General features: G+C 41.1%; 1 protein-coding gene across 5 annotated transcripts in view; it reads right to left on the bottom strand.

The window, feature by feature from the left end:
* The window catches only part of klf12b (Kruppel like factor 12b), a 210999-nt gene that overhangs the window by 43793 nt on the left and 144845 nt on the right, over positions 1-22361 (bottom strand). For 4 of the 5 annotated variants that reach the window (XM_067986539.1, XM_067986544.1, XM_067986540.1 and 1 more), the window contains 2 exons: positions 4141-4245; positions 292-421 (listed from right to left, as the gene is read on the bottom strand). In XM_067986539.1, coding sequence (XP_067842640.1) covers positions 292-421; positions 4141-4245 — 235 coding nt within the window. The remainder of the gene's footprint in view (positions 1-291; positions 422-4140; positions 4246-22361) is intronic. The other variant, XM_067986542.1, reaches the window with a different exon arrangement.

The following is a 22361-nucleotide window of genomic DNA, read 5'->3' as shown; positions in this document are numbered from 1 at the left end:
ATAGATGGCCCCTTGCATTATGAGATTAATAGGGAGAACATTTCTGTTTTTAAAATATACTCCAGAAACGCACACTAACATGCTTAAATTTTGAGAACTAGAACGAAGTAGATACAGAAAGCAAAGTTCTATACGCATCAGACACCATAATAATTAGACACACCACACGATCTGTGCTTAAAAGAGTCACGTTTTGTAAAAGCTCTGATACGATGTTAGTGTCACAGATAATTGGAGAGCGAAACGTTTTTTTGGGAAAGCTGTAAAGTGCAAAGGAAGAGTCGTACTTACTCTTGTACAGCTCGTGCGATAGAGAGTGCTGTGGATCCAGTTTCATTAACACTGTCCAAAGTCACATTTGGCAGGTCGTCATCTTCACTATCACTTTTGATGCGCCCAGGTGACAGGCTCCTCAGTTGTGCTGTAGCAAATAAAAATATATCATTGGCTAAGAATGGCCAGCACACTTGTATCAAATAACCTGATTTTTTTTCTTTTAATAACAAATATGAGCTTTCATTAGATCATTACATTGAAGAGACTTGAAACAGATCAACAGCCCAATACCACAGCTCACTCAAGTATATATTTTTAAGTGTATAGTTTCTTTTCTTAAATCCAATCTCCTTCCATTTATAACAGTCTGTTCATTTTAAAGGGGCATCAGCACTACGGTAAGATATGTGCATGTTATTTTGTCAGATACTCGTAAACAAAGATGTGCCATGAAGATGTCATCACACAATGATTATATCCTTTTAAAGTCTCAAAAGAAATTAAACCAGCCATGTGAAATCTGCATCAGCAGTAAGATGATTCCTGATACTCAATCTGGCAGCAGTGGGAACAAGTTTAGCAGTCGACTGATCCAAGACTGAAATAAAAATCAGAAATTGCTGGAAATGTGTATCAGCACCTGAAGGGGAAAGCTAGGATAATGTTATGGGTAGCATCCTTCATAATCTCACCCCAAATTGTAAATCTATCTCTCTCTTTCTCGTTGACTGAGAGGGTACAACACAAATTCACTAGGATACGGCCTGGCACAGGGAAATACAAATATGAAGAATGATTTGGAAAATTGAGGCTATTTTCTTTAGAATAGAGGAGACTACAGGGTGATTGGATAGAGGTGTTAAAACTATGAAGGACAGAGCAGACAGAAACAGACTGTTTCCACTGATTGAGGGGGGGTCAAGAACAAGGAGTCATAGATACAAGATTAAATGTAAGAAATTTAGGATGAGAGCAGGGGGTTGTGTGGCTGAGGAATATATTACCTGATCTACTGATTGAAGCAGAGACCATATCAGCATTTAAGAATAGATCAGGTTCATGGTTGACGGAAAAGGGAATGAAGAGATATGGGAACAGGGTGTGCACAAGAGATTAGGACTTACTGCCCGTGTGGAGGATAAACGCCAACAAAGACTGGTTGGGCCAAATGACCTGTTTTCGTGTTGTAGTTTCTATGTAATTCTGTGACTGATCCACTTTGCATTTCCAGCATTTTTTTAAAATTCAAATTTCAAAATATTGTACTGTGCGTACATTTATCTGTTCCAGAATGGGGTCTGCCTGGTAACTCCCCCAAAGGGTGAACATCTCTCTCCTGTGTATCACACTAAAGGCAATTTTCATTCATTGGTACATCACTTGGTCCCATTTCATACTTCCCCATTAAGAGGGGGGGATTGCGGTTAGTGAATGCTGAGGTGTTGACTAGTTTCTTAAAATGAGAAGCAAAGCTGACATAGTGCTGGTTATAAAGGTTAGAATGGTCGTCATTTGCTTTCTCGTTGTGTCCGATGTTCACGGGCTGGAAAGTCGGAAATGCAAAACTAGTTACTTACAGAAGATGAAAGTCGCCTTTAGTTTGATACACAGGTGAGGCGCAATCACCCTTTTGCGGAACGATATCTGCCAGCAGCGAATATCAGAAATGAATGATCAGAAAATTGTAGACAGCACCCAATATGTACTGCAGGCAGATGAGCCTTCCCACCAGTAGTGAAGATTCATGAAATTATCTATACTATAGTGAGCATCATGTGGAGAACAAACTGAATATCAGAAATGTACAGAACCGCCACCTTCCTTGAAAGGTGGATCTTGTACAAACCTCAATGGATAGATTATTATAAATGTAAGGAATCTTACAACACCAGGTTATGGTCCAACAAATTTATTTTAAAATCACAAGCTTTCGGAGATTATCCCCTTCGTCACTCATTCACCTGACGAAGGGGATAATCTCCGAAAGCTTGTGATTTTAAAATAAATTTGTTGGACTATAACCTGGTGTTGTGAGATTCCTTATATTTGTCCACCCTAGTCCATCACCGGCATCTCCACATCATAGATTATTATAGTCATCAACTTGTTATAATGGTAATTACAAACTGTATCCCTGTCCCCTTAGAATTCTATCCTTCTACAAGTGTTACAATAAGGAAATGAGCACCAATTTATTGTGACCCCATGCTTATGACTTGTGAGGAATTGTCTATCCAATTCTACAGCTCATTAGATATGCCACAAGTGGTTGCCTATCATAACGAGACGAGGATGTCATACCCTATCAAAGATTCCACAGTATCACCGGTTACTGCTGAAACTTTGTTTTGACCATTGAGAGAATTGTTCCTCTTCTGGATCATGAAATTAAAAGTGTCACAAGTTGACCAATTTGCTCTGAAGACAAATTGGGAGTCAGATAGTAAGTTTCTTTGACTAAGCACCTCATTTATTACGGTTTCCCCAGCGTGTGTTGTGGCTAAGCATAATATTTTCAGCTTTCCATTTGCATTGGGACAACAGTGATTGACTGGGACAGTTGAAATAGGTGAGCCAGAGGAGCAGCTAGTTTCTCATCTCAGACTTAGCACCCACACAACCACTGCCAGAAGTTTTTTTCAGTTAGCTCTGAAGGAGGTATTTTACTTTTCTATGCCTTGTCTTGATTTGGGTGATTTTATTGCCATGCTTCGATAAAAGTTTTGGTACATCAACTAGGATGCTATATGGCTTTTCAGCAGAAATTATGTTCACCAATTCCTGACAACTTGCATGGCTTATTATTTTCAGAAGAAAAGCCCAATAAATTGCATAAAAGAGGGAGATGGGACAGGTGATGGAGGACAGAAGGCAGGCACTGGCAATATTTTGTCATGGTTGCAATTGTGTTGCTTTCCTCTCCTGTTTATCTTGTGTAAACTTCTGAGTCAGCACTTCAGAATGTTAAGGCATGGATTCCAGCTCTGGGTCTGAGCATAAATGTATGGAATCATATCAGATCTTTCCGAAGCCATTTGCACAGAAGGATTGGACGGTTGACAATGTTTAAGAGTAATGTGGGAAAACAACAGTTCACTTTGCTTTAAGTGTATTTCATGTTGATCATGGCTTCCATTACTTTGGACACTCCATCTATTTACCCACGCTACTGTGATTTTGGGAGGATCTTTATAGATGCATGGGCCTCAATATTAACTCCCCCACGACAGGATGGAGACCACAAGTGTTCCCGGCTGTGGCCTCCGGCCGCTGGTTTTCCCTCCCGTCCGCTGGCGAGGCTGTCCATTTGGCTGGCTGCCTGGTGGAAAATGGTGCTAAAAAATGTTAATGAGGTCCTGCCGTTAAGTTTGGCAGGATCTCCGCATCCCCGGCCTTGCTGGGTTCTTCGGCCATTTTTGCCCCACCCCACCCCACCGCACCGCACCATCGTTGCCTCCCCATAAATATCGGGGCCTGTGGTGTTCAATGGATGGAAGAATGGGATGGAAGAAAGGTCGGTCATTTAGGACCAAGACGAGGAAAAATTTCTTCACTCAGAGGGTTGTGAACCTTTGGAATTCTCGACCCCAGAGGGCTGTGGATGATCAGTTGTTGAGTACGTTCAAGATCGAGATCGATAGATTTTTGGATACTAAGGGAATCAAGGGATATTGGGATAGGGCAGGAAAGTAAAGTTGAGGTGGAAGATCAACCATAATCTGATTAAATGGTGGAGCAGGCTCGAGGGGCTGTATGGCCTACTCCCGCTCCTAATTCTTATGTTCTTATTTTCTTCAATCAGTTACAAAATGGGGAAAAAAGTTTTGTTCAGTCATTCAATAATCTGCTAATGCCGTTACTTACCTATCTCCCCTTCAATTATAGTATGGTGCCAGGAGTGGTTGTGTGGAACAATACTGTGAGGCGGCAGGCTGAATGGTTTTTTCACAATGCACTGTTGAGCGTCCACTATAATTGAAGGGAAGAAACAGCATTATATATATATATATATTGTAAAATACTTTAGTGTATTTGGTCTAGCCATCTACAGAACATTAGGTGCATGAGTTCTGACATGTCTTGGAAGTTCTGAACACATTAAATTGGGAACATTTGATAAGGATGCATTAATTTGATTGATTGAGATCCCCTCTGTTAATAACGCTGGAACTTCTACAGGAACTTCATTAGTAAAAGATGAGCTGCTCTATGCAGTGTTATAATGTGTTTTGTTTGACGCAGCAGAGTAATCCAATTTGTTAATTCATGGGCCTCGATTTTAACGGGCAAGAAGGGATCGGGTGAGGGGTTAAAATCTTGAAATTCAAAATCCCGTCTCCAACCTGCCTCGTTTCCGGCCGCCATAATATTAACGGCTGCAATTCAGGCCCTCGACCCACCTCCAGCTAAAAGCAGACGGGGGCCTACTGAGGCTGCAAAAGTCGCTGCCTGGTGACATCATCAGCGCCGCAATGTAAAATTAATGTCGAAGTGGGGAAAATCCCGCACTGTCTGCCGCCCGGCAGCAGAGACACGGCGGGAGGGGCTGACTGGCCAGAAGAGGCTGGGGTAAGTTTTAAAAGTTTCCTTCTCTTTGAACTCCTTGTGGGCCAGGAGGAGCAGGAGTGCTCTCCCCCGACACCCCTCAAGGTGCCCTTGGGCCCACCCCAACCCGATCGCGCACCGCGATGGAATCTCCAGCCCTCCCCGATTCCACCGCAATTGCCCTGGAGCCCCTCGACCCACTGATGGCCAAATTCCCCCTCCCACACACCGGCCAGGTAGTGAATCTTTGCCGGATCACGGGCGGGAATCCAGGATGTTTTATTTAAATGAGGCCCTGCCATTAAGATTGTCGCAGACTTGTCCAGGTGTGCCGACCGCTACTGCACCCCCCCCCACAAGAGAAATCGTGGTCATGAATTCTGTTCTTACTGAACAGCCAAAGACATCTGCACTGGGCACTGCTCTTAAGAGAACTTCATTATTTACATTTTTTATGTATCATAAAGAGAGTACACATCCGGGATAAACAATGTGAAGCAGTGGATTATGGAAACTAAACTATTCAGAAACATTCAGTCAGGTAGCTCATGAATGCCACAAGTTAGAGAGAATTCATACACCATTTTCCATTTTGATATAGTTGGAGTACATTTTCTTAACTTAGTAACTTATGTTGATGCAGCTTGAGGTTTATTTTTGTGTAATTAATTCACCACCATCATGTTACACTTTCTAAGTATTCAATACATCAAGGTATTTTTAAAAATACTTCTAATAGTTACTTCTTGTTGTAATTTTGTTTGCAGAGGTCTGTGCAGAACAGAGGTGGTTAGTGTGATACCATTGGTGCTCTGGTCGATTGGGCTTGTGTCATTGTGGCTTAGTCTTTGGGTGTATCAACTCAAATTGGGGAAGCCCATGATATCAGTGTTGTAATGGAAAACAGAAGGAGGAAGGTAGCGCAGTAAAGATAAGCTGAGCAATAAGAATGGGAACAGGGAATGCCTATGCAAGCAATAGCAGAATGATAGGGAAGAAGGTTAATGATTAACTGTCTGCTAACAGGGGAATGAAAATCAGATGGATTGCTTACAGCAGTGCTACAAACAGTTCAAGTAGTTGCTTATAAAATCTGTAAACCGCAAAGTATTACTTTCTGCAGTAAATACCATATGTGTTGGAGAAATTACGTAGCATTTTTTAAATCCCATTTTTGGCTGAATGTTTTAACAAATATAAATACATGCAAGAAAGCTAGTTTAGCTAAATCCAATTTTTAAAAATGTTTAATTTGCTTCAAATCATTGTAATTCACGCTCTGTGGTGACTGGGGAAATCCCAACAGAAGCCTTGTAGTTAAATGAACAGACTGATATATCATCTAAACCTGGCAGCTACCATTCTGTGAAACCAAGGTTGGGTCACAATCAAAATAAAGCTTTTGCATCAGTCACTGAAAAACATGGATGCTGCAATTAAAATCAATTCAAATGTAAAATTATATTCACTGCTATAATTAGGTCAGAGGCACAATGGCTACATGATAAGAAAGAGGATAATACAGCATAAGAACATGAGACCGTAAGCAATAGGAGCAGGAGTAGGCCATATGGCCCTTCGAGCCTGCTCCGCCATTCAATAAGATCATGGCTAATCTTCGACCTCAACTCCACTTTCCCGCCCGATCCCCACATCCCTTGATTCCCTTAGAGTCCAAAAATCTATCAATCTCAGCCTTGAATATACTCAATGACTGAGCATCCACAGCCCTTTGTGGCAGAGAATTCCAAAGATTCACAACCCTGAGTGAAGAAATTCCTCCTCATCTCAATCTTAAAAGGCCGACCCCTTAGCCTGAGACTATGCCCTCTAGTTCTAGACTCTCCAGCCAGGGGAAACAACCTCTCAGCATCAAGCCCCCTCAGAATGTGAGATCACCTCTCATTCTTCTAAACTCCAAAGAATATAGGCTCATTTTACTCAACCTCTCAACAAAGAACAACCATCTCATCCCAGGGATCAATCTAGTGAACCTTCGTTGGACTGCCTCTAAGGCAAGTATATCCTTCCTTAGATAAGGAGGCCAAAATTGTGAACAGTACTCCAGGTGTGGTCTCACCAAAGCCCTGTACAACTGTAGCAAGACTTCCTTACTCTTGTACTCCAACCTCCTGTAAGATTGTACCTTTGCTCATTAGTACAGTGGGCAAGTGAAATAGCTATAATGACATCTGCACGTGTATCTTTTTCTTTTATATGATTGTACGTAATTAAATACTCTGGTGCTGGATGTATAAATCGAGCAGGACTGATATCAGGGCAGGGGGCTCTCGGATTACAGCAACGTGCAAGAAAGGCACTCAGCCTCCGCATTCCACCCTCTGGCTTGCTCATGCGTATAGGCTAAAAGATTCTTGATTCGGTTGAAGTTGGGATCCTAATCAGATACTGGGTACCATAAGCAATGGAGCCTTACAAGGCAGGCCCATAAAACCTGGCTTGGCATTTGAAGGAGTGAAGGGAGGACCTGGTCTGGAATCTGAGGGAGGCCGGGGGGAACCATGGATTCCCAGCCTTGACACAAAGTCAAGACCCGATAAGGTGAAGCAAAAACAGCCTCAGGCCACTGTGTAAAGTCATGATTATTAAGGCCAGAGGTAGGACACAAGCTGCTTTTGCAGTCCCCTGAAAGATGGGAGATAACAGGGAGGCTGACCCCTTTTTCCTTTTGAGACAAAGAACTTCGCTTTTTTTGTGAGACCCCAATAGGGCAAGGACCCTTTTCAATAGCTGGCCCTGGGCCCACCCACATAAGTGACATAAAAAGAGCTCCTCACACTGATATCAGGTTGTAGAGATTTAGCAGGAGTGGGACTGGTAGCATTGGAAGCCAGCCAAACAGCTATTCGACAATTCAACGAACGATCCAGATCAACAGAGGCAGCTCCAGGCGGAGTAGACCTGAGGACAAGGGTTCCAAGAGGTCACCCCAGGTGGGGCAGAAGACGTGAGAAGTAAACAGAAGCTCCAGGTGGGGTGGAAAGCACACTTTCTTCAAGATTCCTAGACAGACCCAACTCTACCCAGTGCAGAACGGGTGATATGATCTCTTGCTCTGTGTTGTAAACCACTGCCCCAACACTGCGTGTGTTGGTTCTTTTGTGAAGTCCAATAAAGCACCTTTTTACCAAATTGGAATCAGGTCAATTATCGGTGACTGAGAGTAAAATCTCTCGCAATTGGCGACCACGAAGGGACCTGACTAAAATTGGTGCTCATTTGGCTTCACAGAAGGCCCTAGGACTGACCGATTGTGCGCGGTACGTCGGCTTAGGAGGGAGAACCGAAAGGGAGTGCATTCGCCAGTGGTATTTGTGTCTAAGTGGATGGCTAGTCAGGCAAAAAACGTGGAGTCGGTCCTACGCAGAATGGGAGAAGTGAAATGATACTGAAACAATTAAGATAGTTATGAGTGATAGCGGGGATAGCCTCCCTGCTTTGATGGCTTTCATCCAGAAACAAGTGGATGAGGGTACCATCAAGCTTAAGAGAGGCTGTCACCTACCAAACCATGCCGCCCTCTTCTGTGCAAAGAGGAGCGAGCAGTTAAGATCTGATCTGGGAAAAGAACTGAGCCAGGTCAAAACGCAAGCCCTCGAGCTAGGAAAGGAAATGCTCAGATAAAACAGGACCTAGAGCTGCAACATAATGGGACACATGACCCAACACGTATGCTGCAACAGCAGCAGAACCAGGGGTGTGTGTCCGCTGCATTAGCAGTCGGGTCACAGGAGATGAAGGAGAGGATCCGGGAGATGGAGGGAGTAATTGGGGATTTGACCCAGGAATTAGAAGATGCACGAGGGGCTTTGCAAGAAGGAATAGCTAAGCCAGGAAGGAAAGCTGACCATTGGACACGTCACCTCAAGATAGCCGAGCTGGAGGGCAGACTGGGACGCCAGAAAGCCGTTGTTTCAGCCGTAATGAGGGGATGGGGAATGCTAGGAGGCGATCCTGACTGGGAGGGACCTACGGCCCCCTATCTCTACCCCAACGCCGACCAGGGGTTTAAGGGAAAAGAGCTGACTCCCCTAAATGTGATAACAACCAGAATGACAATGGGAGCCGAGGGAAGGCAGGGGCCCAACGTGATAGAATCACAGCCAATACAGCCAGACATTGCGCAGACTCTGGCCAGAGAACTTGGTACTATGTTACTATACCCTTTCCTACCAGCAATGGAGGAGAAGGAAAAAGCTTTTAAACATGGGAGTAAAAACAAGCCTGGTAAAAGTGCTTTCCCACATGAGAATTTAAATCAGTTTAGAATTAAGTTAAGTAGGAAAAATTGGAAATTGAAAATGTACTGTAGAGATGAAGGATAAATGATTTAAAAAGGGAGAGATAATAAGCTACAGAATGTGTTCTTTTGTTTTCAGTGTACTGTCTCTTTAAAAAGCCTGTCCTCATTGTGAGTGCTTTCCGTTCGTGTTGCGGGCCACGCCCCCTTTCTTACTGCTTGTTACGTGTTTTCTTCTTTTGTGTAATGTATCTGTTTTTTCTTGCGTTTAATTCTGATATCGCTGAGTTAAAATTGGAGTTACTGAGGTTAATTGACCTGTTAAATTCTGGTTCTTATAAAATGTGAGCATCTCAAATTCCAGACATGAGATCTTCACAGAAAAATTGGCATTTTGAATTTCTTAAATGCTTAATGATTTAAAGTAAATATTGAGTGATTTGAGTTTACGTTGTGTTGTGTATGGTATTGGTGTGTGTGAATTGATGTGTAAGAAGTTAATGTGTGCAACTGTAAATCAAAGAACGACATCTTGTTATCTAGTACAGGGCATCAATTTTGATAATTTTGGGATAAATCTTGGTTGTACTTAAAGGTGATAGCTGCTAGCTCTGACAGCACACCCCTTTTTATCTTGTGATTGGCTGTGGTCTGAAAAAATAAGTGACTGAAAAATGGAACAGATTAAAAAAAAAGATATCTCATATCTCCTTGATAGGAAAAGCAGGAAACCCAGAACAGCTCGGAGAGTTGGTTAAGATCATACCCACAAAAAGTATGTGGAGAAGAAATTAATTGGAAAGCCATTGTTGTGATATGGCAAGGACAGCAAATTATAAAACTTAAGAAACAATTAGAAACTGAGGGAGACCTCAATAAAAAGTTGATCACAACAATCTGGAAATACTGGACTAACTAAAAACTAAAATGAACGAAGGGAAATGCTATCTCCCGACACATTTTTTTTAAGAATTTACGTGAAAGCTATGTTGACGTTCGCTGCGTGTATCTGATATCTGTCTCCGTCGTTTTGTTTCTGCAAAAAAAAATTAACCCCTTCCAAGGACACCGACATCTGTTCAATTCACCGAGCAACAAACTTTGCATTTATTTAAAATAATTGACAAATTGAGGTTTAATTGTAAAATGAAAGATAAGGTGCAGCTTTAAAGAATTGCAAGTTACAGTTGCAGGATGGCCTCTGCTTATAAATTAATTTGAACTTCTTTGAAGCACTTTGTGCTATTGTGATTGATTCCTCTCCCACCCCTTTGACAAGCAAGAAGTAACTAACCCTTATTTCTGTATTGCTGAAGTTAAGTATTTGGACTGTACTAGTTTTTTTTAAGAAGTTGTTCTGGCACCTTTGGAGTCACAGCTTTCTGAAAGTGGATAAACAGTTTATTGTCTCTTGATAAAAACAATGATTTTTGTTAAGTTCGAAGGGAGATTCCCCCCTTTCTTTAGGGGTGCATGGTGAGGACCCTTGAACCCTCCTCACCTGAGGGAATAAATGAAATCAAAAACACAGAACATTTTTCTTAATGTGGTTACATCTCGAAAACAAAAAAAGAAGGACTTGAAGTTGGAAATTCCAGTTGGCAGTCCTACGTACATCTGTGTGTGGGAGAGACAGGGTTTATTTCAGACAGGCTGCGAGCTCCATTTGGAGAGAGAGAGAGGGGCTAGGCACTCTCCCTCTCCTGTTTTGTTTTCTGGATTTGTTTCGGGTAAAAGGATTATTCCTCTGGACAAAAAAAAACGATGATTTGACAAATTAACCCCTTGCGCTCTCAAGAAGAGCCACAATGGATTTTCTGTGTTCCTTTTAAAACAGGTGACCATGATTTTCAGGACCACATGAGTGTTGATTGTGCAGGATTACCAAGAGTAATTCTTTGACATAAAATGGCTTCACAAAGTTACGAGCAACCTTTGCTGGAGAAATTTGGCTTAGGAAATGATCCAGTGGTGTTAAAAATTTAAGAACTTATCTGCAGACATCGGCAGATATCCAATATCACAGCGTGATGACGATTTGGACTGAGACTTTGCCTCTCAAAGGCTCGGCTTTAACCCATTCAGGTTATTTATTGCCTTTCGAGACAGAGTGTTCGAGGTGGGGAGACATGGGAGTTACATCCAAAAGTAATTACAAGCACTTCTGTCTCTACTGTAAAACCACAAAGCCTGGACATAATTTGTTTCTGGAATTGAAATTGATAAGAAAAATTTATGAGTTGCTGTTCAAGCACTCGAGAAGGGAAAATTTACCTGTAATTTAAGGGGATAATCAAATTATATTTTAAAATTAAAAACGTCCAGTCTAAATGGTTCCTATCCGATACTGTGCATTAGGAAAAATTCTTTTTGGGTGGGAATAAAATTGTACACTGAGAAGTCCTGTCAGTCCAACAATACTGCTCTTGAATTGGGATAATTGTGAAATGATGGAAGGGATTCAGGCACAATAGGCACAAAGGGATATTTTGGGAAATGAAAAGCAGTTCAAGAAGAATTTAAGTAAAATAAACAAAAAAAAAGATATCTCGGGACATTTACTCAACTGTAAATATTGTACTAGACAATAAAGTTCCTCCAGGGCTCACGGAAGATAATATAATGGGATGGGTAAAATTGGATGAGAGGAAGTGATTGAAGATTAAAGTAAAAGTACAGAGAAATTACACCACCAAATGGGAATTTCTCTAAAGTCATTGACTTGGGCATGATTCAATAAAGATAACAATCTGGTATAAATGTACATTCTAGTGAAAGTCAGGGAAGTGTAGTTGAGAATAATAAATGGATAGCTTTCTCGTGAAGATGTTGTGTCCTTGCCTATACTGAACAATGAGAAAACTGCATTTGATAGCCTGGCCACTACCTGAGACATTGGGACCATGCAGGGGGAGATAAGCAAAGACCTCCAGTCACCCCTGATCTGTTAATAAGATAACCTGAAAGCGCAGGAATGGCTTGTATTTGATGTCATGTTTGGCATGATTTTGGGATTCCGCTGAGTGTGCAAATGTGATATGTTGCGTGTGAAGCAACCAGTATGTGGAAATGCGTGAAGAAGATGCACTGAAGAACGGGTCTCGAACATGCTCAGTTACTTGACAACAGCACGACATGAAATGGTTAATGTGGCTCAGGAGAGTGAGAAAACCTTTTAAACACATGCTCCATAGAGAAACCGACTAAATAATGAAACAGTCAGGAAACGCTGGTACCAATCAGAGGGAGTGAAATTAAAGTAAAAAGAGACATAGTAATTTGGATTTCCAAAATTCAGGGTTAGGTTCCTTTCAGTTAACAATGAAATTGGGAGAAATAATACTTAGAAAATATCCACATGATGGATATTAGTAAAAGGAGAGCTGGATAATCTTTTAAGTCCATGATTTTTTGGTATTATGATACAATGCAGGTTTCTGTATTAACCAAATGAAACTTAGAAGTAATATATATATATATATATACGATTAGACAAGACCAAGAAGAAGGTTACAGGTAAGGTGAAAATTGACCCAAAGTGGTTTCATTCAGGTTCAAAAGGTTGGAGATGTAAGAATATGGTTTAAATCTAAACCTTGTCAACTAGCCCAACTCGCTTGGCGTCTAGGTATTTAGCAAGAGGGCGGTACTGAGTGGTGATGAGGTCTTGTCTCAGTGTGAGGAAAAACAGCTGCCTCCGGGTGTGTAAATGCACAGCCAAGGTAAAGGCCAATCTCGAGTTGTTTGACACTGAGTCAGCATGGGAGGTGGGATAGTTTATGACTAGAAGATAAGACCAGAGAGGCATGTGATGCCCCAACAGCCGAATAGTACTTACGTTAATTTCATTTATACTGTACTCAATGTATGTATGATCACAAAATGTAATCACAATATGTAACCATAAATACTACACTTGCGTTTTATCATGAGGTGGTTATTGTGGTGCCTCCTGTTGGAGCATGAGGACCATCATCTACACCCCTCCTTGCAATAAAGGCCAACATTCCCTTTGTTGCAACATTAGAGAATGATTGCGGATGGGCTCATAACTCGAGACAAAGTAAAAGATTTACTCTGGATTGCGGGGAATATTTTGTTGCACGACCATTTACAAAAGGATTTTTCATTGTTCTTTTGCTGTTATTTTACGGAATGAATGATCCACAGCCCTTAATCTTCAGTCAGGAACTGAGTGGAGCAGGACTTGACCATTACATCCGCTCCTGCTCCGAAACACTGAGTGTTAGCATGCCCAACATTCAGTGCCACAACGCAACCTCACATCTTCAGGCTATTGAGCTCGGGTCTAGCAGCTCAAAGAATTGAAGCCAGGAGACTTCCAATCGATTAATACAGATCTGAATCAGAATGAGAAATTTGAATCCATGAATGCAGGGCTGTTTGGAAGAGAAAATGCCAAACCTGAAAACCTTGATCGGAACCCGATGACATAGATTCTGGGATGTGAGGCTGCAGCCATCAAGACCCACGTTCTACTATGGATAGTAAACCAAAATGCCGGCCGCCAGGAGACAGTTCCATCCCCCAGGCATTATTTTTTAATGTTGAGAGAGAGCCGGTGACTCTGCAGTCATTTTATGAAATACTCTGGAGGTCCACCTGAGCAATTTTTAAACCCAGCTTTACATCTGACTGCAATCATTCAGCGCGAAGTGTTGAGCTTAAGCAGCTGTCAGATGCTCTACTGCTCATGATCTCTAACCCCTTACCTTTAGTATACTTAGGAACTAGGTCAGGACCTAGCCATATTGACACAGTGCCACCTTTTCATCAATACACACCCAAAACCACTTTACATCAACACAAAAGCACCAGTATAACCACCCCTAAAAATGCAGAGCTGAATTCAAATATAAAGATCCAAATTGTAAATACAGAACTGTCAATGCAGTTGTAAATCAACAGTTGTCCAAACCCAAAAATGATAGGTCAGTGCCCAAAAATGCTACTCTGAAACTAAAGTGATTAAACTTACTTTCATATTTCATTTACAGAGACTTAGCGCATAATTTAAGCCAGCAATCGAATTACGTAGGAATTTAACGAGCTGTTGGGGATAATTGACAAGGTTTAGATTTAAACCATATTCTTACATCTCCAACCTTCTCTTTCTGACAGATTTTGTGGGCGTGTCTTCTATTCTCACTGACTGTTCCGTGCGCATCGACTTACCCTGCTCAGAGGCTGAGTTGATTGCACCATAAGAGATACTCAGCATAAATACCAAATACTTGTCCTGCTGTTCTAAATAAAATTGTATGTATAATCAATGTTGCATGTATGGGCCATAGTAGGGAAGTGACAATGGGGGGATAACAAGGTGCAGTGGATGGAGGGGACTGGATCATAAGTAATTTTTTTTTTATTTGTTCATGGGATGTGGGCATCACTGGCAAGGCCAGCATTTATTGCCCATCCCTAATTGCCCTTGAGAAGGTGGTGGTGAGCCACCTTCTTGAACCGCTGCAGTCTGTGTGGTGATGGTTCTCCCACAGTGCAGTCAGGTAGGGAGTTCCAGGATTTTGACCCAGTGACGATGAAGGAACGGCGAAATATTTCCAAGTCAGGATGGTGTGTGACTTGGAGGGGAACGTGCAGGTGGTGTTGTTCCCATGCGCCTGCTGCCCTCGTCCTTCTAGATGGTAGAGGTCGTGGGTTTGGGAGGTGCTGTTGAAGAAGCCTTGGCGAATTGCTGCAGTGCATCTTGTAGATGGTACACACTGCAGCCACAGTGCCCTGGTGGTGGAGGGAGTGAATGTTTAAGGTGGTGGATGAGGTGCCAATCAAGTGGGCTGCTTTGTCCTGGACGGTGTCGAGCTTCTTGAGTGTCGTTGGAGCTGCACTCATCCAGGCAAATGGAGAGTATTCCATCACACTTGTGCCTTGTAGATGGTGGAAAGCCTTTGGGGAGTCAGGAGGTGAGTCGCTCACCGCAGAATACCTAGCCTCCGACCTGCTCTTGTAGTCACAGTATTTATATGGCTGGTCCAGTTAAGTTTCTGGTCAATGGTGACCCCCAGGATATTGATGGTGGGGGATTCGCCGATGTCAAGGGGAGGTGGTTAGACTCTCTCTTGTTGGAAGATGGTCATTGCCTGGCACTTGCCGCTTATCATCTCACGTTGTCTGAGAATTGAGAATTTATATTGGCGCTGCATTTGAATTGGCACCAGTATGAGAGCTAACTCTTAGTAGGTATGATGTGCACCATGCTAGTTTAGAACATGTAGTTCTGACAGTTTCTGGTGGCTATCAGAGGTCTGATTTTCAGATGAAACCAACCTGTCTCACACTTTAAACAGGATATCAGGAATGTACACGACCAAGAATAAAACACACGATGGGGCCTCTCTCAGGGATTCCCTTCGCCAGTTTCTAGAAGTCGAGCAAGCCCCAGAAATTGAATACGTCCATTCCCTATAGGGCCCTATACGATGTTGTATCATGATCTTTTTCAGTAACAGAGGATTTAACTACTGTATTTTATTACTTGTTTAAATCTAGTCAGAGCGCTTGATATGCTACCCATGTACAGTTCCTGTTTATTCAGCTGGATGAGAAGTAGAAGCTATAATGTGAGCTATACTTTTGGAATGCAGTCAGTGGAAGAGGTAAATTAACAGAGACAGTGGGCCAGACCTTGTGCAGATCGGCCTGGCAACGATCGCTGCAGCTCCTGCGATATAAATTAACAAATGTACTTGCTGCGGGCCCTGTAGCGTTGACTTGCTTGATTTTGAAGTTTTGAAAAATTGTGCACAAATCAACTCAGCCTCTGAGCAGGGTAAGTCGATGCGTCAGTGAGAATAGAAGACACACCCACAAAATCTGTCAGGAAGAGAAGTCACACCCACAAGCAGACTTCATTCATTTAAAGTTAGTATTCTGGAAGTCATTGCAAACAAAAGTTTTATTTTTTTTTAATGAAAAGCCGAAGAAATAATTGTATTAAATTGAAGAGACAGAAGGGAAAAGTTTTTTAAAAATAATTTTTTAATTTTTAATTTTTTTTTAAATGACCAAAATATTAAAATAAGGAGTAATATGAGACTATACATTTTTAAAATTCAATTTTTAGTTGTTTCGCGGTCGTAAAGAGTTATCATGCTTTTAAGACTTTAGTTTAGACCTGGTATTTTTAAGCGTACCTTTCCAGCTGGGTGGATGAGCACGTTTGCGATTTTTCAGTGATTTCAATGATTGCAGCGTACGATGGCCCTTTAATTCGCAGCTGTCAAATCGCCGACGAACCAATGGGAGCAAGTTCACGATTTCCGCGTTTTAGCGAACATGTGCAAACGCGGGAATTTGCTCCTTCGATTCGCCACTAAAAAACGGAGAGCGCTGTTGAGCTCCTCCGTTAGTGGGGCAGAAATTGCTCCCAAAATATGTTCTTTAAGCTGATGATATTGCATAAATGACATTTTCTCAGTTTGTAGGTCTTTTTTCAAAGAAGAGATTCATGTTTCTCTATGGGTAATAATGGATTTTAATTGATTTTTAATCCGGACAACAAATACTCTACCATCCACTGATGGACTCAGTCATTACCATACACCACATGACATCAACCATTGAGCAAGCTGAGCTCATTTAATTAACCCAACCCCTCCCATTCCAGCCATTTGCCTATCTTTCCACTGCATGGCAAGAAATGTAATTACTCCCTGCTGCCATTATTTCCATGTATTTCTCTCTTAAAGGGGCACCATATGTGTGTTTTTTTTTCATCTCCATTATCATATCAAACAATACAACAGTGCTGTTCTTTTTATCCTCTAATTTTCTCCCCTCTTCTAATGAATGTGTTGGTGCCGTCCAGTACCGTATCTAGGTAGCCATTATTCATGAAAGTTTTTATTACAGGTTATCTGGCTATGGAGGACATCACAGCTGAGCCTGATTCTGCCTTAATCTTACATCCAGACACGTTTGCGGCAGGGTCAGTGGATAGAAATCAGGAGCCCTGGCACAATTTTACTCTCTCTGATCCAAAAGCACTGCAGTCAACTGTGGCAGTTCTACCTCTGGCCTTGTTTAGATCAATCAACTCGCCACATACTGGGAATCGAATCTGGGATATTCCTTATTTATATGGCTCAGAGACAGAGACTTTACCTCTGAGCCATTGGGGCCGCTGCATGATGTGCCAAAATGTAACTTACAGTATTGTGTATTTACAAATGGGAAGAAAAACGGTTTGCCAAAGATTTTCATGAAAACAGTGTTCCAGTAAACTCTCTCCACTAGGCTTTACATTCCTCAGTCAGGAGAATGAGGCAGACAGAATCACAATGTTTCCATCACTGCCCTGTCACCAGTGCCTCTGTGTGTTTGACAAGGTCAAACTGCTAGGAGGATAAGACTATCAATGCAGCTCCATTGAAAATCTATTGAACTAGAATGAAGAAATGGTTGTTTTTTGAATGTCATGCTATTTAGCAAAGCTTGAGCAAGTACAGGAGTGTGACCTGAACCCATTATTTGATTACACAACTGACTGCTTCCTTCATTTAATTTGAAGTGGAATCATTCTCGAGTTTGTTTAATTACCAATTTTTGATCACACAATATTTCTATATTAATGGAGTTGTTGCCTCCATTGTACGCTCATAGGGCAGATTTACAAGGATAGGCAGATGACCAGCTTTCAGGCATTCCCAATGCTTGTCTGAATATTTACTTCACTCTCATTGTTTGTCACATTGTATAAACCTCTCAATGGGTTAATGATCTGGAACACACTCCAGCTTATCTATCTGTGCGATGAACTAAATTTAAATCTGTGACTTCTTTCTGCACAATCTACTTGTTTTTAGGAAGTGCATTTGGTTTCAACATTACCAAATAACAGAGGGAGGGGGGAGGATCACGCAGCTTGAAATAATCACTTTGTATTGTAGTTAATCCCTGAATCTGTTTAAAGAAAGAAAGACCTGCATTTATATAGCGCCTTTCACGACCTCAGGACATCCCAAAGTGCTTTACAGCTAATGAAGTACTTTTGAAGTGTAGTCACTGTTGGAATATAGGAAACACAGCAGCCAATTTTGTGCACAGCAAGCTCCAGAAACAGCATTGTGAATATGACTAGATAATCTGTTTTTTAATGATGTTGGTTGAGGGATAAATATTGGTCAGGACACCGGGGAGAACTCCCATGCTCTTTGAAATAGTGCCATTACATCCACCTGAGAGGGCAGGTGTGGCCCTGATTTAATGTCTCATCCGGAAGACGTCACCTCCGACAATGCAGCGCTCCCACATTACTGTACTGGGGTGTTGGCTTAGATTTTGTGCTCAAGTCTCTGGAGTGGGACTTAAACCCACAATCTTCTGACTCAGAGGTGAGAGTGCTACCCACTGAGCTGATACGTATGAGATGGTCACTGCACTTTAAGGTCAGTATTTTCAGTTAGTTTTCTGTGATGGGTCTGAGGTTACAGTAAGCTGTAGAGGTTAATATAGTACACTTCAACACAAACTCTCTTGACTGTTTTACATATAATATGGGGTTCATTTCAACCCCAAAAAGGCAGCAGTCCCATAATGGGATTGGTGGTTTGATTCGTATGCTCACTATGCTAGGATATCTTTGCATCCTGCAAATATTTTCAATGTTCAGTTACACCTTATTTAATTAACTTGTAGGAAACTTTCTGGAGTATTTTCACTCTCCGACAAAAAAATGTTATTTCCAATCTATGGGAAAATTATCTTTAATTTTTAAATTGGAGGTAAACCCACATGAGAGATGGAAAAAATAATAGATATACAATATGAATTTCTTTAATAAAGTTGATACGTCAAAATTTGGTAATCAGACTAAGGAATAGGCAACAATCATTTATACAAAAAAGTGATACTTATGAAGAGTCTTTTTAACTTGTGAATGGTCATCTACCATAAATTCTTTGGGGGGGGAAATTACTTTTGTAGTCAAGGTGGGGGATGTGAGCACTGAATAATGGGACACGTTCCCATTACAAACATTTCAAGTACATAATATCAGCATCGAGCACTCTGGGGTCAGGTATAGAATGGTTAGATCCAGGGTAGAGGTCATTCTGCTGTACCCTAGCAACATACCTTAGCCACAGCCTGAGGAAAGAATGGCCACGCTTTGCCAATGTGACTTTTTCCACTTCAACCATCCTTGTGGCCTTCTGAGTGAGATTTGTTGATCTGGTGCCAAATTAGGGGCAATTTGGAGCCTTTAGAGGTCATCAGAGAGAGGACATTTCGGCTGGACTTGATCCCAAGTCCCAAAGGTGAAAGGTCGGACTTCCATTGTACTTGCCTTTCCTGCAAAATCTTTGTCTACTGCATGATTAAATACAGCAATTCTTTATCTACAGTCTATTGACCTCAATGCAACGATAATGCCTTTGGCCCCCAACTGTGACAAATGCTTCACTGTAACATTATTTTACAGAGTGCACGTAATTAATTTTCTGCAAAAACGTAGTATAAATTCAAAAATCTGATGCACACTGGAGTTGTCTTCACAATCCCAAATTGCACGGTATGTGCACAGATAAAAAGAAACAGATGTTTTGAATCCAGGGCCTTGTGTCTTACCAGAACTAAAAAGGGATATTTGTCAAGTATATACTGCAGCCAACACCCTGGCATCCACACTCAAACTTTGGGTGTGTTGCAATGATAATAACCTAACTGCTCAGCCCCAGCATCCGTTCAGACACACCCATCTCCTTTTATAACTCTGATTAGCGAAATGAGTCTGGACCTTGTCCATACCACACTCATGTATTGCAGCTACACAGCTGATAGAGAACCAAGTGTCTGATCCAAGTCTAATCAGCCTAATTCACTAGCCCTGAACGCTGAACTAACACAAAAAGGAATTGGGAGGATGTCGGATAACAACAATTATCTTCACCGTTCCTCTGCTGCTGCAGACAGACATTGCTGGTGGGAGATAAGTTCAAATGTCTGGAGCCTTGGCTGCTTCTTTGCTTATTTTGCGACAATTTTAATTAAATCAGAAATATTTCATCCACATTGGAAAAAGAAACAATGTGCTCGTACAACTGTGCTGTGTAGTGTAACTATTTATGGATCCTATTTGTTTATCTACAGGAGTGAAAAACATAATTTGAAATGTTTTTTTTGGATGTATTGGTACTTATCAAACAGCTCAGTTATTGCAAAGCTTTGCCCTTCAGCTGACATTTAGTAAAACATATCTCACACACACATACTTAAACAAAAAAAGGTATCAAAGCTAAATTGATTGTTAGGTTTGCTCACATGAGAAAGTGTCTGAAAATAATAATCATTACAAAAAGTTGGAAGGGTAAGGAGGAATATAAATGAATTAAAGAAAGAAACTTTGAACAGGATCATAAAATAAAGAAACAGGAATAGAAATGGAATACAAATTGTAAAGAAAGTCAATGTTAGGGAAAAATAAATAGAATGCAAGGAATAAATGGAGAGACACGAGTAAAATGTGTAGTATTTTTGTGTGCCAACAATGCAAAGATCTCTCCTAAAGTATTAAATCCTATACTAATGTGTCATGCTGCTGAAACCTGCAATTGAATACACAGTAGAAATCTGTGTGCAGTAGGCTCAGGGTTAAGATTAATGATCCAAATAATATAATGCAAAGAAAATTGAGAATCTCAACCCATTTAGGCCATTTTTCCAGGATGTCGGTGACCCTTCTACCAAAGTTAAGACTGACGAGTGGGAGAATCCCAGTGGAATTCACTGCTATTGTCTTTGTAGAGGATTCTCAAGCTACCTAGAATACACTGGATGAAAAGGAGCAATGGTGCCAGAAATCTCTCCTCCACACCAGTCTAAACATTTGGGAGAGAATTGTGTTGTGAGGAAAGCATTCAGATTTTAAAATAGGGATGACACGCCTTTAATTTCTCATTGGGTCTCAACAGGCACGAGAAAATGGATAACAAAGTCAAAGGCGTTTTTGATTCGAAGTTGATAAAATCCGAAGGTTTTAAACACCCTCTCTCACACCATAGCCTCTAAAATAAGCTTTATTTTGATCTAGGTAACTGAGCATTGTATCAAACTCTTTACAGTCAAATGAACCCATATATCCTTGCCAACAACACAAAAATCTCCCCTAAAACATTAACTCCTATGTTAATATGTCAGGCTGTGGAATCCTGACATTCACTTGAATACACAGCAAAAATCTGTGTGTGGGAGGCTCAGGGTTAAGATTAATGATCAAAATAATGTGATGCATATGAATGATTTCATTGATGCTCAGTTCCAGTTCTGATGTAGAGGAAAAGGTGAGGAGGAAGACAGGAGAGAGGGGAAGAGAAATGTTAACCTCTCGTACTTTCCCCTAACCATTCGTAATTTGTGCAATTCTAAAATACCTTTGCAATATTAATCCAACAAATGAATACTTCATATATTACTGATTAGCAACAATAATGACTAAGAGCAGGGTAAATAAAAAACATCTTTGATGTTTTTGAGGAACTCTATGTGTTGAGCTTGCTTTCACGTACCAATAAACTCGCAATCAGTTGAGTAGCCAAATAAGATTGATGGACATTGGGAAATGAGCTGCAAGTTTGGCAGGTATAAAGCTGTACTTGGAATATTGGAAAGTATTTGGGAAGTAATCATGGATTTTAATAACAAAATATAGAAAATCTAATACGGCAAAAACTATTTTAAAGCTGCAGTGCCTTGCGGCCATTTAATTTTGATTTATTACAACCTGCTATGTTTTTGGTAATCTGTTCACAATTGAATGCCAGTGCTGCACAGGTTTTGTGTAGTTTTAAAAAAAACAATTTGGTTCTACTGAATATGAGGATCTCGATTTCTATCCTTGCTCTATACTGATAGAAGTGTCTAAAATTATGATAGGGTAAATGTAGAGAAGATGTTCCTACTTTGGGAGACCCAAACTAGGGACCATAAATATAAGATAGTCATTAATAAATCCAATAAGGAACTCAGGAGAAACTTTTTGCTAACAATGTGGAACTCTCTACTGCAAGGAGTGGTTGAGGCGAATAGTATAGATGCATTTAAGGGGAAACTAGATAAACACATGAGGGAGAAAGGAATAGAAGGTTATGCTGATAGGTTTAGCTAAAGTAGGGTGGGAGGAGGCTTGTGTGGAGCATAAACACTTGCATGGACCTGTTGGGCCCAATGGCCTGTTTCTGTGCTTGCATTCTATGTAATTCTATGTGCTGAGTAGGGGCATGAGAATTGGCCTGTGTTCCTGGCC

This window comes from Heptranchias perlo, chromosome 6 (assembly GCF_035084215.1).
Source record: "Heptranchias perlo isolate sHepPer1 chromosome 6, sHepPer1.hap1, whole genome shotgun sequence".
Lineage (NCBI taxonomy): Eukaryota > Metazoa > Chordata > Chondrichthyes > Hexanchiformes > Hexanchidae > Heptranchias > Heptranchias perlo.
Note: the sequence above shows the minus strand (reverse complement) of the source record. Positions and strands in the feature narration are given on the sequence as shown.